General features: G+C 54.0%; 1 protein-coding gene across 4 annotated transcripts in view; it reads right to left on the bottom strand.

The window, feature by feature from the left end:
- Positions 1–571: 571 nt before the first annotated feature.
- The window catches only part of MLXIP (MLX interacting protein), a 57,715-nt gene continuing 39,224 nt past the window's right edge, over positions 572–19,062 (bottom strand). Inside the window, exons 2-18 of one of the 4 annotated variants that reach the window (XM_045777662.2) lie at positions 17,512–17,618; positions 16,668–16,753; positions 14,941–15,030; positions 14,530–14,571; positions 14,032–14,203; positions 13,289–13,378; positions 12,806–12,850; positions 12,621–12,712; positions 11,035–11,686; positions 10,468–10,589; positions 10,166–10,355; positions 8,603–8,727; positions 7,952–8,053; positions 7,716–7,843; positions 7,373–7,496; positions 5,827–5,956; positions 572–5,283 (exon numbers count right to left, since the gene is read on the bottom strand). In XM_045777662.2, the coding sequence (XP_045633618.1) occupies positions 5,162–5,283; positions 5,827–5,956; positions 7,373–7,496; positions 7,716–7,843; positions 7,952–8,053; positions 8,603–8,727; positions 10,166–10,355; positions 10,468–10,589; positions 11,035–11,686; positions 12,621–12,712; positions 12,806–12,850; positions 13,289–13,378; positions 14,032–14,203; positions 14,530–14,571; positions 14,941–15,030; positions 16,668–16,753; positions 17,512–17,618 (2,419 nt within the window). In that variant the 3' untranslated portion in view covers positions 572–5,161. The remainder of the gene's footprint in view (positions 5,284–5,826; positions 5,957–7,372; positions 7,497–7,715; positions 7,844–7,951; positions 8,054–8,602; positions 8,728–10,165; positions 10,356–10,467; positions 10,590–11,034; positions 11,687–12,620; positions 12,713–12,805; positions 12,851–13,288; positions 13,379–14,031; positions 14,204–14,529; positions 14,572–14,940; positions 15,031–16,667; positions 16,754–17,511; positions 17,619–19,062) is intronic. The other 3 variants (XM_045777668.2, XM_045777679.2, XM_045777690.2) reach the window with 3 other exon arrangements.

Raw genomic sequence — 19,062 nt, 5'->3', positions numbered from 1 at the left:
CGTCAGCTTCTCTGCCTTTTCCTGCGGCTTTGGGTCCATGGTTAGCAGGGAGACCACAGCCTCCTGGGGCCATTACCTCGACTTAGAACACCTTCAACACTGGGGCCAGTGTTAGCCATACTGACGAGAACCTACACGTTCTAAGTACAGTCCTTCATAAGTTACTGAGCAGCTTGACAGGATTTATGTGAACCTCAGAATCACCCTGTTCAAGTGTGAGGGCAGGTGCCACTTGCCTGGGTTCCAGATGAGGACACGGGCAGTTTGTACAAGCACCACCAAACTCCGTCCACCTGGGAAAGGCCTGGAACACCAGGCTCTGGTGAATTCCGTGAATTCCAAGCAAGAATCAGTAATTTGGGGCTTTTAACATAGGCTCTTCCAGCAGCCTCTCTTTAGAAGCCCCTACTCACCTGGGGTCTCTCTCCTCACCCCCAAAGCCTTCACCCCAGGTTGAACCCACCCCCCAAGGTTAGAATGAGTAAGCCAGTCTTAGTGTCACTTTGTTCCGATCTCCCGGTATCATTTCCACAGCCCAACAGGGTAGCATTTAAGACCACACATCACAGGCTTTTCAAAAAAATACAGCTTTTTATTGTCTCGGATGCAAATATAGTTTTAAAACTGCATTGTAGTGTTGAATACAGCTGGTGGAAACGTGCTTTTCGACAGTGGAGCATGAAGGGTGGTGTTCTGCATGGCGCAGGCCTGAGGGAGCCTCCGAGTAACAAGGCTCTTCCCGGGTTTTGCTGTTCGGACCACAAGGGGAAACTGTCTCCTAACGGAGCCCTGACGCAATCACCAAAGCTCACAACAGAAAAAACGAACCATTTACACAACGAACTGGAAGCTGGCAAAGGAAGAGAACGTGGTGGCTCAGCCATGATGTTACAACGCTAGTAGATGAACAAGGTTCCCTTTTGCGGGCCGTCTGAGAAGATTCGGGTAGAGACACAGCAGGGCGTTGTCGGGGAGAGGTTGCGTTCAAGCTCCCTTGAGAAAGAAACAGCCTGAGGATGTGTCTCCTGGGCTGAGCCCTTCATACCCTTCAACTGCAGGACAATCTCTATGGAAATGTATCCGTTTCTCCCAAACCCTCCACGACCTCAAGCCTTGGGAAGAGCACACCTCTGTTTAGAAACCCAGAAGAGAATTCTTCCAATTAGTGACGCCCAGGGTTGACTGTGAAAGCAAAAGTTTGACTGGGAGATGGTGGTGAATTCTGCTACATAATTGGGAAGGAATTTCACAAAAATAAAATTCCATTAAGTAAATGCACACAGGTGGGCTTGTGCAAGCACATGCACGTGCATACACACACACACACACACACACACACACACACACACTCAAAGCCAACATTCAACATGAAAAGTTCCCTTTTCTTTCTCAAAGGCTGATTTTCACAAACTCCAACAAGGAAACAGCCCCCTGCGTGATGAGTCAGGAAAGCCAAGTCCTCAGGAGGGAAAGAAAATGGGGCAGTTGTTGGAGGTACACAGTAGGTCCTAAGGCTTCTCCCTGCTCCTGCAGCCCCTCTGATCCGAGAGGGTCAAGGCCGAGGAGACCACTGAATGTGACAAACAGGTGTTGAGCTTCCAAGCTCTTCCACCCTCCAAACCTCTTCTCCCCTTGTCCATGTTCAGACATGGTGAAAATTCTCAACATACGAGGTATGGGGCACCGAGGCGAAGACTCTGGCTCGAGGCTGCCATTTTGCTCACACCAGGGCAGCCCAGCTCTCTTCCCCAGTGAAACCATGACCAAGGGAACACTTGGCAAAGCTAAGTTCCCACAAGCGGTGGGTGGGTTTCATCACTGGCAAAGTGCATAATGGGAAGCAGGGTCTCTCTAGGGAAAGGCGACTTTCCACCAGAGAGAGAAGAGAGAGTGGGCCAGCTTGTCCATGGCGTAGGGGGTCCTGGACATAGGGCAGAGAGCACTGAGGATGGCCTGGCACGCCGACGTGTGCTTCAGCTAGACCGCGACAGCTTGTAATCCTGGAAACAATGAGCCTGCTCCTCGTTCCTCTAGTTCTCAGGTCACTTGCCACCACACCCCTTCACCTGGGGTGAGACGAAGGGGGTTGGCACCACCCTGGAGGGCCATGCTTGCTCAGAGTCTAAGTTTATATTTCTATCAGCCAGAGCACGAAATCCTTCAGGCCCAACCGTCAGGTCACAAGGGCAGGAAGTGGATAAAGCTAGGTGCCCAGGACACATAGGTGACCACTGACCACCCTTCCTCCTGCAGATGCTCCAGGTTCCCTGCCCTCCAGTCCTTCCTCCTGACAGCCAGTGACGCCCATTAGCACCTCATTAACGCTAACTTGTGACACTGGGACTGCTGCTCTCATGTGAGAAAATCTGGCTGGACAGCAGCTGGGGTGCATGGGCTGGGGCCCTCCTGGGGGGTGACTGCTGCTGTGTAACCCGCCTGAGATGGGAGGGACGGGCCCGCCGACTTTCAGAAAGCCCCACAGTGGCACCTGCCCTGTCCCTGTGTTTCCCACTCATCGTGAGAGAGCAGGCAGCAATGTGAAGGGAGCTGATGGCACAGAAAGATTTCACAGAAATGCTTGTCAAAGATTTATGTGCCAACCAGGCTTTTTTTTTTTTCCTTTTCTTTTTCAGATTGATTTTTTTATTTTCCAAAGTGTCAGCATTTTAAAGTTTCTTTTATGGGAGTAGAGGCAGGGGCAGGGGTGACAATGAGTGTAAACAAAGCGCAGCCCTGTGGTCAGCATGCCCTGGAGGCCTCTGCCAGGGGTGGTCTCACTGTCCCTGCGCCCCGGCTACGCCCCTCTGCCTGGCCAGATTCACCAGGCAAGATTCCAAAATAAGAAATGATTCTGGGACAAGAAACAATCATGTCTGTGGTAAGAGATACAGCTTTGTGGCCCTATAGCCGTGATAATCGTGAGCACCAAGAGAAATGGATTTAAGTAAATGTTTCAAAACAAAAACATGCATCTAGGTAACAGTCTGCTAGGACACACACACACACACACACCCTTCAAAGTCTCACGTGACCTAACAGCCTTAAATATTTAACAAAACAGAATCAGAAACATTAATTCAGCAAAAGGAAGAGAAGGAGAGGTAGGCCGAAGAAGCAAGAGGCCAATTTTATATCCCACAGAGTTAAAAAAAAAAAAAAAAAAAAGACTCCCAGCACAGGGTGGGGAGAAGGCTGCTAAGTTAGGAGAGGTCTTGGTGGGCCAAGCATTACGGCCATCCACGCGGTTTACAAAGGCACAGGAACTGGGGAAGGGACCGAGCTCATGACCCTCTACGAGCCCTCATAGCTGGGGGCATCTCACGTTTTTCCTTTTGACTCTAGTGAGTTCTTACCATGGTGGTCTTCCCCTTTTGAAGGGCGACTTCATGTTTATCCTGGGGTGAAGGATGAGTTCTCTTACCACTTCCCAGTGGACATTAAGGATCGGCCCAGTCTTGTCTTGTGCTCGCCCCTCAGGGAAGTGATCTGGGAGGCTTGTAAACACGTTTTCTGGAGAGGCTGAGGGATGCCGCCAAGCTGCTCTTTTTCAGGGCTGAAGCACAGACAAGGGAGTAGGTGACTGGTCGGTGACCTGCAGCAAAGACGGTGGCACAGCCGGTGGCAGGGAGAGGACACCCCTTCCATCCTCCATCAACTGAGGCTGAGGCAGGGCTGGCTGCCCCCTGAGCAGCTTCAGCAGGCCTCCAGGAACCAGCGGGAGCCTCCGAATGGATCCAAGCTGCAGGAGGTAGCCCTCGGTAGCCCCCACAGGGCCTACCCCAGGATTTCCGGGTACCTGGCACTGCCCAGGCTTCATCTCTGGCAGGGAGGACAGAGGTTGAATGGAAAGTCCTCTGACCCTCTGAGCTTCACAGCAGAATGTTAGAAGCACATTCTTTCAACGAGGTACCCTTGGCTGGGCTTCCTGAGTGCTGGAGAGCCCGGCCGGCCGTCGGCAGCTCCTGTTGCAGATACAGCAAGAGCATGGGCCTGGACGCTCCACATGCAATTCTCACGTTCAGAAGCAGACCACTGCCCCCAGATATGCCTCCGCCTCGATCAAATCTGAGTGTAATTCTTCACTGTCTGATCTGGGAGATGCCGAGAGACAGCTCTGAAGCTGGCTGCCTCAGAGTGCCGCCTGTCGAAATTCAATTTCTTCCTCCAAACACTACACAGGACAGACTTTGGGTGTGGTGACATCTTTGGTCCGAGAACTGCTAATTCTCAGGTTTGGGGCTCCTGGCTGAACAATCCAGACGAGATGACGGGCCGATGGCGGCACCGTGGAGTCCGGCCTCTCAAATGCTACACCCTGAGGGCTGTGAGCTTCCACCGAACACTGCTGGCTCGTGTGAGGCTGAGGCTTGGAGGAAGGTGTAGAACAAGGGCCATGTGGTGAGGTGGTGCCCAGTGAGGCCCCCCTGAGTCCCTGCCACGGTTCTCAAGTCACCGACGCATGCCGGGGCGCCGCCCAGGGCTCTCCAAGCAGAGCAGCAGTTTTGCGTTGCTTGTGCTTTCCTTCTCGCCCTGCGCGCATTCACACCCACCGCTTCTGCATGTGGGTTCTGGGGCTCCCCGGCAGCCTGTGCGGTGGGAGCAGCCTACTGTGCGCAAGTCTGAGCAGCTGTCCAAACAACTTACAAGGTCAGTCTGAGGGAGGAAGAAAGGTGCCTTCCAGCTGCCCCAGAGGCGAGTCAGAGCGGCACAGGGAATCACTCGGAGCCATCCGAGTGCCCAGGGGTGACAGGAGCGAGCATCCGTAAGTCTGAGGACAGAACCGAAGAGGAACCCTTCTGGTTCCTAGCTCACAGGAGCAGGCCCTGCCCCTTTGTCCCACCTACTCCCTGCTCAGGCAGCAGGGGCAGACCACCAGCAGGACAGGACTTTGTCTGGGTTGCCTGAGGGCAGGGGAGGTCACGACTGAGGTCGCTGAGTAAGAGTTCACAGCAAGGGGTTCCCAAAGATGGGCTATTGCTGTCGGCAGGACCCGAACCTGCTTCAGACCTGAGCGCAGTGTTCTGAGCGGCCCAGTGGGCCGGTGGAGTTGGAGGGGGGCCCTGAGCTCGGCGTCAGGAGAGGCACGGGGTGCAGTATCCTCTCCGCAGGCAGGGAAGAGCCTCCATGGCATCTTGTGCGGCCATGGGCCCGCTAGGCGCTGCTAAGACTCCCCCGATCTCTTGCCAATTCTGGTGACAGCCTCTGCCGCCTGCTCTGGCAGCTGGGACGGGTCTGTCAGAACGGAGGTGGTGGTGCTCAGGTGCCGGAGTGTGTTCAGCACCGCTGGAAGAAAGGGGGAGGTTAGCCCAGGGACACAGGCACACATGGCCGCTTCAAGTCCCACAGCAGACAGCACACGTGGTCTCAGGCACACAACCCGTGTGGCAATCCTCATGCCACCAAAGGAGGAGAGGCACTGAGCGCAACCGAGGGACAAACGCCAGCAAAGCCTCTGACCCTAGGATAACTGCAAATCCTGTCTCCTCTCCCACAGACAAGCAGAGAATCCCCAGCTCTTCCTGTTTGTCCACCTCTATAACCTCAATATACGGGCGTAGCCTTGTTAGTTGTAAGAATTAAATCAGAAAACATATCTGAAAGTACTTGAGACAGGGCCTGGTGAACAGTAGGTGCTCAAAAAACGCAAGGTGGACCCAAGCACACGCACACGGGGATGACACGAAGCAAAGGAGAGGCGCTAGGGGACGTGCCCCTGGCCCACAGTTGGCGCCTCTGGTCGGGGCCTCCCACACAGCTCCCCGTGACTGTCCTCCAGGGTCTGGAGAGCCCCCGTGGTACCACAGCCCCCGTGCAGCCCCGACTCACTTGGCCTGAGGATGGGCAGGGAGCAGTGCTGGTCCAGCCAGGACAGCGCCGTCCGGTGCAGCTCTTCCAGGCTGCTGGTGGACACCATCCCCTTGAAGGACTCAAACAGCGGCTTGATGATGATACTGAACTACACGGCACGTGGGTTAAAGAAAAGATAAACGAGGAGGAGGGCCAGTGCACACGTAACCGGGGGGTGGGGAGAATCAAGTCCAGCTACGGGCTTGCCCATGACCAACGTCTCTCAGGACTGGCAAGTAACTGTGTGCAGTTGCTGAGGGAGCGTGATCTAGGTAGATGCACTCTCACGTTCCCCTGAAACCCTTCCATCTAACTCTAACTGAGCAACAGGTTAACAGCCACTGACAGGCTGGAGGCAGGGACAGAGACGTTTCCTGGGGGTGGAACAGTTCTAGTACACCGACATGGAGGCCAGCAGTCCACACATAGTGGCAAGAAGAGCAGAGGCACACAGCAGACCATAAGGGGGATCTGTCTAGAGATGGAGGAGGTCTGTCTTTTGTGATAAACACACGTGCTGGCTCTTAGTCACCTTCTGTGCAGGTCTCCCAAACCATCCTGGGCCATCAACTCTGCAAAGGCATGAGGTCCATTTTCTCCTTGATCTGAGGCTGATGATGAGGAATGTGCCATTTTACCAAAGAGGTCCTGGCTCATCCCAGCTGCCACCTCGCTCCATCAATGATAAGGGCCAGAGCCAGGCTGAGTAAGCCGGGTAAAGCAGAGGAAATAGAGCTGGTGTCTGGTCTGTCATCCCTCTCTTCAAAACCAGACATTCGAGTGCAAACAGATAAAATCCTCTGCTCCCGAACAGCTGTCTCCTCAGTCTGTCAGCAATAAGGTGAAGACACATGGCCAGCCCACCATGTGTGCAGATTGTCTGAGGCAGAGAGGTGGCTGGAAGGTGAATGACAAGGCGGGAGCTGTCCCCCAGAGGGGCCCTGCTGACATCTGGAAGGCTGAGCGCAGGTGAGCCTTGGCCCCAGGGACGGAACCCAGCACGCAGGTGTATGTGCCTCATGACAGCGCCCAAGACCATGTGGCCCGAATGCAGACAACAGCCTGTAGGGAGCTGGTTTCAAACCCTGACTCTGCCCCTCAGCCATTTATGAGCCCTGGTTTCCCACCTACCCCACCGGGCAGTGCTCGACCCCCTGCTGTTGCAAGGACTGAGACGGCCGCCAGGATGTGTCAGATTAGATCTTACTTCCTTCCTACAGGATTGCCTCAGCTGGTGGCTCTGGCACCTTGCAAGAAAGCTGCTTTATTTCCCAAGCACGTAGAGAGCAAAGCTGGCCTGTTCTGCCTCCCCAGGAAGCCCTGAGCCTGGATGGTCACCAACGGCCCCACTTCACACCACAGGCCAGGCCAGGCCCCTGTACCGAGGCAGAAACTAGCACTGCCTGTTGGATAAACTCAACGACAACCACTTATAAAGAATTTTTCTAAAGGAACTGGGGTGTCAGTGTCTGTTGTTTCAGTGCACAGGGTGGGGGTGGGAGAAGCAAAGAAAGCCCAAAGATACAATCCAGAACTTCCAATTCTGTAGGGTCCGGCTCTTCACATACTCATCAAACATGTCTCTCATGTGATCGAATTGGTGCCGGGTGACGGGGACTCCCGTGGCAGGGAGCAGCTGCTGGCAGGAGCTGGAGCAACAGAAGAATCAAAGGCAGCTCAGAGCGGCCGGCGGTGAAGCCGGACCCTGGGGCGCCGAGTGGGCAGGGCCAGCCGCTGCTGGCCACCGCAGGCCCAAGAGGAAAGGCCTCAGGAGGAGGATGACAAAAGCCCAAAGGACCCTCCTGCCTCTATGACACACACGTGGGAGGATGAGGCACCAGCCCCGGGCGCCATGCTCCCAGCCTCACATGATGGTGGCGTTGAGCTCCTCGATCTCCTCCCGCAGCCGCCGGGCTTCCTCCTGCATCTGGCTCCGCTCCTGCTGCAGCTTGGTGATGTACTCCACGGTCTTCTGCAGCGTGATGGCGTGGCTGGTCTGGGAGAGGAGCGGCGGGGTCAAAGCCACAGCAGCCACGGCGACCCTGCCTGTGTAGCCGGCACTGAGGCCAACGCAGGGGCTCCCCGCCCACCTGACACCACTCACCAGCTTGGAATTATTAGAGATCAAACTGTTGAGGGTGTCAAAGCCCATCTTGATGTTGAAGCGCCTTTTCTGCTCAGCTGAAATATGCTTCATCTGCCGGTTCTGTTGGGGAATGGAGAGGTCGCTGTGACACAGGGTGCACTGCAGGGCCACCGCCCTCCCTCCATACCTGCGGCTCAGGGGCTAGAAAGTGGAAGGAGGGGCGACAGAGAGCTACAGGGCTCCAGTGAGGAGCCATGTTGGGGCAGGACAGGGGTGCTAGAAAACCCTGCCTGCAGAATGGAGGCCCTCAGCAGGGGCCACGGCCGCCGCTGACCAGCACTTCCCAGCTACCCTTGGCCCAGCCCTCTGATGCCCCAGTTCTTACAGCTGCCACCTCCCGTGTGCCACAGCGTCTGGGGCTGGTTCCAGGGCTTGGGGCCGGCTACTAGGTGGGGAATGGGAGGAGCCGACCTCATCTCCAGATTAAATAGCAAACGTCCAGGTTCCTGATGCTACCCTAGGCTGCTGGAACACCAGCCAGGTCTGTGCTGCTCCTTTCCTATGTGTCCCTAGTAAGGGATGCAGCTGCCCCAATGGTCCCTTGACAATCTCCTTGCCTCTCCTCCCACCCCTCCAAGGAAATCAAGACCCAAGAGAGACCTGTGATACCTTTAGAGCAGCCATATTTTTGGGGTCTGCAGATTTCCCTGAGCAGTTGTTCTGGGGAGACTGGGGACTGGGGCTCTGCTCTGAAGCACATGGAGAGGCCTGCCCTGAGTTTGGGCAATCTCGACCTGAGAAGAACAGAGACTCCTCTTAGGATATGGCTGGCTGCAGCAGCTGAAACAGTGCTCACCCAGGAAGGGAACCCCTGCAAGTCCCAAACCCTGGACACCCATCTGGAACCTCCCACAGCTACCCCAGAGCAGACACTGGAGAAATCCTTGCCAACATCCTGAGGAGGATTCTGTTAGGTATGGACAAGGCCTGATGAAGGCTGGCTGGACGTGGGGTAGGAACATGGCCTGAGGTTGGCCAGCCACAGGTCTTGGGGCACACAGAGTTTTGAGAGGAGGCCTGACTGCTAACCCAGCCTATTAACAAACCACCTGGAGGCCACCTGCGGTTTCCGCAGCCTCTGTGAGGCTCTAGTTCTTACCCTGTGTGAAAAGTACACGTATCTGTCTATTTTTGTTCTTTAAACTCTACTTATACATTTTCTTGTATTTCCAACCTCGCCCACTCCCATGGCAGCTGTGCCCTGGTCACTGGCATCTCTCAGGAGGCCCTGGAGCCCCCTGGAGCTGCCCTGCCTGCCTACCCAGAGAGTCTCAGTGCACTCCTTTCTGCGCCGTTGACCACCTCCTCGCCTTGCTGCTCTCAGTTTCCCCACGCAGCTCCAATGCCCAGTGTTCTGTGTCTTGGCAGACAGGGTAACGCTATGCTACCTGAGCCCTAACTTACAACCCCGTAGGGGCCTGACTTGTAACTAGTCTTCATCTTTAGCTTTCCAGACTGGAGGCCCTTATTCGTCCAGCCTCCTTGGACAAGTCCCTCTACTGTCTGATCTCTGTAGGCAGAGACCTTTCCTCCTCGGGTCTTCCTGACTGTTCAAAGAAGACAACTGTCTACCATAGAGCTCCAGGAGCAACCACGCCCAGGTTTTACTTGAGACAAGGCACCCTTGGTCTCCCTCTCCCACACGCGTCTGAAAGGAGGAAGCCTACGTTCTGTTTCTACCCCATCACCAGGAGCACAGCCTCAGGCAAATCCTTTATCCCTGGCTTCACGCTCTTCACTGGGCAAAATCAGTTCTCCCCCCATTGTCCTGCCAATGAAAGGCCCACCGTGTGGAAATGGGCTCAACAGATGTGAGGTGCTTGAAAACCAAGGGATGACCGTGTTGATGTGGAGACAAGCCTGGGTGGTTTCCATTTTCTGGAAAGCGTTGACAGCCTCAATCCCTTTTCTGGATGAGAACTGGCAGCTCAGAGCAGGCCTTTCTGAAGGAGGTCAGAGTGGTGTTCCCCAAGTGCATGAGTTGCCTGCCCGGCACACGCGTGCCACTTTCCTGCTACTGTGGATGACCTGGCACTACTTCAGCACTTCCCAGCGTGGGCCACTAGCAGGCTTCTAAGACCTCACTGCACATCCTGTAAGTCCAGCCTCAATCCTGGGGAACCCCGTGGGCAGTCTCCCTAACCCGAGTGTGGGCGTGCTCATTTCACTCACGAAGTCCCAACCGTTCAGACCGGAGCGCACACTCACTGGAACCCGTGGCAGGGACCTGCTCGCCCTTCACCAGAGAGTCTTGCACAGTGCCTGGAGAGAAGAGCCGAGAGACAGGGGCTGGCTGGCTGCTCGTGGTGTGGCCAAGGTCTGCCACCAGGATGCCACTGTGGAACTCTGTGACTCCAGGAGCCTGAGGTGACACAGGAGAGAGAGGTCACCCCCGACCATAGTCATGTCAGGTGAGGACCACCCAAGAGTAGGGCTGTGCTGGGACACAGAGGGTCTGCCTAGGGCCCCCTCACCCGGGCAATGGCAGCAGGCGTGAGGACCACATTGGACTGGGACACCGTAGAAGCCAACATCCCTTCTCTCTTCAGAGGGCCTGATGTCATAATCACTGCTTGTGGTTGTCCTGAAAAGGCAGCTGCCAAAACAAGAGGGTGAGAGTGAGGCCCGGAGTCGTGGGGGCTGCTTCTGACACTACTGCTGCTGAGCCCAGGCACCGTGGGGCTCCCCGGGGCAATACAGACCCCTCTCCTGCTGCTCAGACATCACCTTCCTCACCGCAGGCCACGGACAGACACCACCACCGGGGTACATGACATTTGTTTTGCAACTTTTCCTTGAAGGGACAGATTACAGACCCAGGAAAGAGATCACCTAGACCATGCTTTTTCAAACTGGGTTGAGACTAACTTGAAAAGAATGCCACAGAGTAGACAACAGACTAGATCACACAAATGTGGTAGATTAGAACACTTTCGTTTCACAAGTGTGTGTGTGTGTTCACAAGTCTCCAAGCCTTGGGGACAGGGAAATATCCTTCGGGAAGGGAAGATCAGACTCTGGCTTCCCTCCACCTGACTCACCTGGGGCGATGCAAGCATTCTTCAATACCACGGACACAGACTCTGGTTTGGGCGCAGGCACTATTTTGGGGGGCTGCTTGGGCCTCCCCGCAGTCAAAGAGACAGGTTTGGGGTGCACAAAAGTTAAACAGGGTTGGGGAGGCCCAGCAGTTGGCGGCCGGGTGACCGGAGGCAGTGCCAGGCCACAGGGGGACACCGAGGACGTGGGATGGTGGGTTGTAATGACAAGACCCTGGCTCTGGCTGAAGGTGGTGGCAGATGCATCGTGGGTGAGGGTTGCAGAGGCCGTGTGTGTGATGATGGGGGGCGACTTGCTGGCTCCAGCAAACTTCGGCTGCAGGAAGGTAGGTGGAGCTGAGGGGCTCAAGGCAGGGGTAGGGGGTGGGGCTAAAGGCAGGGCAGGAGAAGCAGGTGCTGGGGCAGGGCTGGGAGACAGCAAGGGCATGGTGAACACGGGGAGGAAAGGCTGAGGGACATTCAGCGGTGGTGCAGGGGGACCGAAGTCTGTGGGCTGGATAAAGGGGTCTCCAGGCCGGGGAGCTCGTTCACAGCCCTGCCTATCCGTGGGGTCCAGGGCGGTGGCTGCAGGAGGTGCTATGAGGCCATCAGGGAGGCTCACGGTGGGGAGAGCGGTGGTTGACAGGATGCTCTCCTGAGAAAAAGAAGGACAAATGCTGGATCATACAACTTGCTGTCACTTCCTGGTACGACATACCGAAAGCCTAACAATGTATGCTGTGCGCCTGAGCAGAACCTTCAGACAGAGGGACACAGTGATGGCTCCCGTCCCCATTCCTGCTAATCTGGGGGGGAATGGAACTGTGTCTCTCCGGGCGTCTGCAGGGGTCTTGTTTCCATTAGGGACTAAATGATAACACAGAGCTCAGACAAAGTGACTGCACACAGTTGGCTCTAGGCCTGGGAATATCTTGTTTCTAGAGTCCAGCAGGGGTCCCCCCAAAGTCCCGGCCATCTTCTGTTACAGAGCACAGGCAGCCTGGAGCACAGCTGCTCATGGGGTTCCCTCAGGACAGTTTCATGTATCAACTTCTAGAGGTCGCCTCTTCCTAAAAGGGAACCGCTATAAGGAATCAATTGTCAAGATCTCAGTCTCCATAGAAGAAATCCTTCCCGGAGCCAGATGGAAGAAGGTGGGGCCAGGTTTCTGGTGTCTAAGTGCATACAGGTACCAGGCTGAGCGCCCCGAAGGGCAAAGAGCCATGCATCACCCAGCTCTGCAGCCCCTGCAGCTCATAACCAATTTGTGTTAATTGTTAAGTAAAAAGCAAAAAAAAAAAAAAACAACACATGGAACTTCTTTTTCTTAGCGATTCATGTTTTCCATTGCTAATCCTCTCTCAACTGGTTAGAACAAAGCTTGCTGCACACAGGTTACGTGGAGCCTCAGCCAGGAGCACACGCTTACCAACAGCTCCCACCTCTTGGAGACCTATGGCTGCTCTCAAGCAGGGCTAGCATAACTCCTTTATGCATTACATGTCTGTTCAGCAGCCCTCGCACTTTGCTCATGAGTGCACGGTTATTCATTAGCCTAGCCCTGGCCACCTCTCCCCAGCTCCCTCTACCTGAGCAGGTGGACTGTTGGGATCTGGTGCAGGTGCTGAGACAGGAGCAGGCAGCATGGAACCAAAAATGGAGCGGCTGGAAGAGAAGAGGTCTGAAAGACAACATCAGGTGCTTTTGAGCTCTGTGTGCCCACCATATCCTTGAATTAAGATGCAAATGAATTGGGCACTGAACCCCATCTTACCCAGAGGAATGCCATGGCCAGAGGGCGTTCCCCCCTGAGGCAACTCTGCAGAAAGAGGCCCTCTGATTGGAACCGCTCATGCTGGCAACTAGTGCGGGGTCTGATATATTCCCAGGCCTGGCGTTTGGCGGCTCTTGAGGAGCCCAGTTCTAACTGCAGGGCACTGCTGGGGGGCGGCTGTGTTGCCAGCACCCTCTGCTGCCCACAGGGAGAACTGCTTACAGTCCTGGGCAAACCTGAGGATCTGAGACCGCAGGAGTGAGAATGGCGATTCCCTTGAGAGAGAACCCTGTGGCAGAAAACCTTCCTAGACTTTGCAACTACTACCAAAAAAAAAAAAAAAGAGGTAATTCTGGAAAAATTCTAAGTCCTCCCCTTGCCCATTCTAACACTTCCCTCTAAGAAAGGGAAGCACCAGTGCACTTTATCCTGGGCAAAGGGAGATGCAGGCAGTCATGCTCTCTTCCTACCCCATGTCCTCACCCTGGAAGGGTTCAAAAGTGTCCATGAAGTCCAGGTTGGGCTGCAGAGGAATCAGCCCTGGCTGGATCATGTCTGCATTTCCCAGATGTGCTGTAAGAATCAGAAAGGAGACAGAGGAATCATTCTGCTTTCTCAGACAACATTGCAGAAACACATTAAAGGCCTGGAATGGATCCTCCTGGCCCTGTTCACATTCTAGACTCTTCCAAGGAGAAGTGCAGGCGGCTGGCTGGAATTTCTACCTTCTTGTGGGTTGGTGGCTATTCTCCACCCTCAGAAGGCAGGAAAGAAAGAAAGAGAGTTTTTATAAGGTAAAGTGTCAGGGAACAGACACTCCCAGGATGCAAAGATCCCCAGTTCTGTTAGTCTGTGGGCTCTTCCCTGAGGTGTTAACTGGATGCCTGAATGCTGCCAGGTAAAAGGTCATGTCCAGGAATGCTTCTGATTTTCTTCCCTGTCAGTCAAAGGCCCTGTCACTTGGCCTAAGCACAAATCCTCTGCTAAGGAGACAGTATCAGAAATGTGAAATTGATTCAGACCAAATCCCCAGTCTTCTCGCAGGGGCACCACGTGTCTGACAGTTGCCCAGGAAGGCCCACTTGCAGTCCCCACCCACTCAGTGCACATGGCCCTCAGATGCCAGTGAGGTTGGCCAATCCTGACCTGGGGGCTGGGTTGTGGGGCCACTGACAGAGAAGGAAATCAGTTGTGTGTTCAAAGTCAAGAATCTAGGGGTGGATTACCTATTTCCCGGGGGTTGGGCCAGGCCACCGGCTGGTGTGAGGAGAGTGTTGAGAAGAGGGTGTCGCTGAATTCCGACATGAGCATGTCTGTGTCCAGCAGTGGGTCCTCCTCCATGGGGACTGGGGTCTTCCATCCATCCCCACGTTTGTGCCAATAAAGCATGTCATCATCCTACCACCAACAGAGTGGGGAGGAAAAATCAGAGGGGCACTAGTGAACTCAGAATTCCCAATCACATCATACCAGGGAAGTATGTTACCCTATTGTATAGAGCTGTAAGGGCTGTTGTAAAAGATGAGGGGAGTATGTGGAGCAGGGAAAACTGGCCTGTTTCCTTAGCCTGCATGTCCTCTGTGTGAGAAGGGGGGTGGCCCCTCCTGAAGCTGCACGGACAGTCCGCGTCCCCACCACCTTCTGCGGCAGGCTTCACTGTCGGGCCACCCACATCATTGCAATTTCTTGCCATGAGGGTCCTCAGAGCCCCCAAGCTCACTCACCTGGGCCAGGCTGGAAAGGTCCTCATCCTTGTGCTGCTGTAGCTGTGGAGAGAAGGAGACCAGGTGGTCACCCAGGGTCCTGGGAGGGGAAGAGGCCCTCAGCCTCTCCTCCTGGAAGCATCTAGGCCTCTTCTCCCTGGGAGGCACTGAGGGATTCTGCTCTCTGCCCATGATGGGCACAGAAGAGATTCTCAACCAGTGTTTGTGTAATAACTAGCAGCAGAAGAAACTGAGACCATAGATAACACGGCCAAAGCAGGCCCAGCACCTGGGCTGGGGTAGAACACTGGGTTCCACAGGGGCAGCAATGGAGCCCCAACCTCAGGGGCCTGTGTCTGAACACAGGACTTAGACCCTCCCTCCTCAATGGGGCTTCCTGAACATGCGCTTCTTGGGGCCCAAGCCTGATACCCTTTTCTTGAAATAGGTTCTCCACTTGTGATACTCCCGGATCACGATCTCAATGCGGCTTTTCCAGTACTTCCCTTCTGTCGTGATGGCCTGTGAAGAGATGCGTGTCGGAATCAAGAGAGGGCAATCTAGGTTGACTGGCAGAACTTGACCTGAAAATAAAGATGCATCTGACCCTGGCAGTCAGCCCCGGGCAGCGCAGCTCAGAGAACCCTACCACATGCATAATACAACTGCATTCACCAAGTGCGTCCCACCTCTTCTGTGCTACAACTAGCCTCCACCCTAAAGAGGGGCTTTTCTTTCATGACCTCAGATAACTGAGTGCGGCCTCGTTAGCATGGGTCCTAAGGGTCTGGATGGGGTCAGAGAATGCTCCGGCAGGAAAGAGGGAGAGGGCCCTCCACCCAGGCACTGAAAAAGCCCACCAGACAGCCAGGGGTAGCACTAAATGCCCTTATCCAGGAGGCTCTGCCACATTTTCAAAGGGTGACAACAAATGGCCAATCACAGAAGTTTTAGGTGGAGAGTGACTTCCAAGAGTAGCTACTTCGAACTTTCCACCACGCAGGTGAGCCCCTCCCATGATATCCCTGAAGAGCTCTGGTGATGAAGGAGTCATGACTGCCTCAGAGAGCCTGCCTCACTTTCAGGTTCCTTTTTGTTTACGGCTGGACTACGTTAAAGCAAGTCCCAGATATCATAAGGTCCATAAATTTCACCTAAAAATACTTCACTGTGTGTCTGAAGTAAAGAATCTTCACAGTGAACAATACAGTATTATCACCAGACCCAACAAAACAATATTCCTTAATATTGTCCAACATCAGATCACATCCTACCGCTCAAAAGGTTCTTTCACTGGGTCACTTTCTAATTGTTCCCCCTTTTATCCCAACAGTGAGACATGCTTGGATAACATTAAAACAATGCAGGGGCGCCTGGGTGGCTCAGTCGTTAAGTGTCTGCCTTGGGTTCAGGGCGTGATCCCAGGGTCCTGGGATCGAGCCCCGCATCGGGCTCCCTGCTCCGCTGGGAGCCTGCTTCTTCCTCTCCCACTCCCCCTGCTTATGTTCCCTCTCTCGCTGGCTGTCTCTCTCTCTCTCTGTCAAATAAATAAATAAAATCTTAAAAAAAAAAAAAACAAACACAAAACATTAAAACAATGCAGAAGGGTATAAAGGGTATCTGCCTCACTCTAATCCCCCTCCCCAAAGGAGGCCACCAATAAAGGATTTCTGTATATCCTTCTAGACTTTTCCTAACACACACACAATCACACATACACACTTTAAAAAAAATTAACATAAAGTTACTAAAATACTGTTGCGCAACTTGCTTTCTTTTTTTTCATTTACTATTTCTTCAGCATCTTTCCATTTCAGCACATAAAGATCTTGAGGTCATTCTTTAATTGTTAAAGATTCTGCCTTGTAAGGAACCCAGATCCCTCCCTAATGACCTCTAGAGAAATGCCAATGTTAAGAGAAAGTGGAGAGTGAGTCCCAACAGGAGAACCTCTCAGTCCTTGGGTCAGCTCAGCCTGAGAAGAGGGGAGCCTCTGTGAGCTATCACAACCTCATCCTTGAGAGGTCACCACAGCCAGACCTTCTCCCTACCCCGCCCCCACTGCTGCAGAATCCAACCCCTGCTCCCAGCCCTGGGAGAGCCCCTTCCTCCTGTGAGGGCAGATCCTTTCCAGCTACTGATGGTCACAAGCCAAGTACCTCTGGCCTGCGATGCTCGTCTACTTCAACAGAGCCGTCTAGTGGAGTGACAAAGTGGCACACGGGATTCTTGCGCTTCTCCAAATCTGGGCAGAGAAAGGATGAGACATCATCACTATGACCAAGAACCCTGAAGGAGCCCCTACCCCCTCTGTCCCTATACCCCTCAGGGTGGGACCCTCCCAAGTGTTCTTCCCTTCTCCTTCCCTTGAAAATGAAATTTCAGAGAATAAAGGAAAAGAATCTGTCAGTAACTCATGGGTAAGAAAGGGAGTCTGGCTTATCAAGAGAAATGCCAGCCTGAACCAAGCATGCCCCAAGCATGCTGATCTCCTACAGAGGTCATCGGATCTACTGGCATGAAGCCAGCTAGAGAATGAACAAGGCCTGGGTCTGCATCTTCTCTGACCTGCTGAAAATAGGAACTGTTCCCTGACTCTTCAAATATCACCTCTTCCTTGACTCCCCTGGAAAGAACTAAGCCCTCCCTCCTCCTCTACCTTTACAACATTGGGCCCCAGCATCTAACCTAATAATGAGCACATTATGCTACGAGCACTGGGCTAACACATCGTCTCCTGCAGATGATGGGCAACTACATGACACAGACCACGTGACTGGCCCCTGTGCCCGACACCTGAGAAGTATCCAGTTCATTAGGATTTGGCTTGGTTTTCCTCTTGCTGCAGACTGCCCAAGAGAGGCTTCCCTTTGAGGCATAATGTCTGAAAAGTGGGCTCTGGTCCCCAAGGTGCAAAGGCCTCCAGGTGGTAGAATGAGGAGGTCTGCCGAGTCCTGGGGCCCCTGAAAGGCCCGCCCTGCCGGAAGCCCGGGGAACACTCACACTGCATGTACCACGCCCGCCAGATGGCATTATTGAGCCGGATCTTGTCTCTCCACTGGAGCTTCAGGCCCTTGAAATTCTTCCACTTGGGGGACACCAACTTCCCACTGAAAGGTGAGACAAAGAAGGGAAACTTAGTGGTTCCTCTGAAAATGAAATGAAATCAAAAACTGCCATCCATTCACTCCAGGCCTCGAAATTCTACATTAATCCATCACAAGCCACTGGCTAGGCTTGATGGAAGACATGAGTCACTTTGGGATTTCTTCAAAGTGATCGGCTGTAGGGAAGGGGAGAGGTGGGAGTGGGGGTGGTGGTGGTGTCAGCGCATGGAGGGGACAGGACTGGTCATGAGTTGGTAGGTGTTGGAGTGGGACGATGGCACATGGGTTCACTGTCTTAGTCTGTCGACATTCACCTATCTTTTAAATTTTCCGTAATTAAAAGTTAAAAATCTTTTGATTTTTCAATATATTAGATCATCACATTGTACACCTTACATCAACTTATGCAATGTTGTATGTCAATTACAACCCAATAAAGCAGGGGTGGGGGAGCGAGAAGAAAGACAGAAACCTGCTGGCAAATGAACAAAAGCCAAGCTCCTTCACCCTGGCCCACCTCCTTTGCCACCAGTCCCCAAGAGGCATTTACAATGTGGGCACACAAATGTCGCACTGGCCTTCGAGCCTGCGGGACCCTCTCCTGCCTCCAGACCTGTGCACACATGGTCCTCACTCTTCAGGGACCTCCTTCTGCCACCTGCTCCAACACCATCTCCTCTGTGCTGGCACTGGCTTCTGCCAGGCTGCTGATGACTCCTTCGGGGTTCCCTGAGCACGATTAAAACTCAAAGGTGGCACTCAGCCACCCCCCGCAGAGCAGTGCCCACACCCACAGCTGCACGCAGTACCTGCGGCCTGCGGCCTCCCGAGGGGAGGGCCCATTAGGTGTCATCACCCTAAGCCCCTAGCACAGACCGTGGCACATAGCAGGGCCTGGGAATAATTCTTCTCTGGATGAGTTAAGGAGCCCTCGTACACCAGCTACCAGCAGGCAAGGAGCACTCCCCAGTGGCGCAGGCTTCTCAGACAGTCTGGTTTGCCAAGTGCTGTGTCAGAAGCCACCTCTGGGCAGCTGACACAGGGTTCCCTTTTTCAGAAGGCTTGAGATGGGCAAGGCATGATCTTTAGTCCACACCCTAGGGGGTTCTGGTGGCTCTCCCTAGCTGTGAGCCACAGCCCTGCCTCTTCTGCAAACCCACTCAGAAAGGCCTCGTAAGGAACAGCAACGGGGTCTCCAAAGACAGCACCCAAGCAGTGAACCCTACCTGAACCTGAGAACTGGCTTAAAAGCAAAACCCCTGGCTGTGCACCTGGCAAAGACCTCTTGCCTCTCCCACCTACCCCAGTGAGCCAGGCTTTGGATCACATAGGCCAGAAGGCTGTGACCCCCGGAGAGAAAATATCACAGGACGCCCTAGTAGAGTCTGAGGGAGAGAGAACAGCAGTCTCAGCTCAAAGGGCTGGACGTTTCTAACCTGTCAGAAAC

Source organism: Ursus americanus, chromosome 30, assembly GCF_024610735.1.
Source record: "Ursus americanus isolate L20-20 chromosome 30, mUrsAme1.1.p, whole genome shotgun sequence".
NCBI classification, from domain to species: domain Eukaryota; kingdom Metazoa; phylum Chordata; class Mammalia; order Carnivora; family Ursidae; genus Ursus; species Ursus americanus.
The sequence above is the reverse complement of the archived record's forward strand: the minus strand, read 5'-3'. Positions and strand labels throughout refer to the sequence as shown.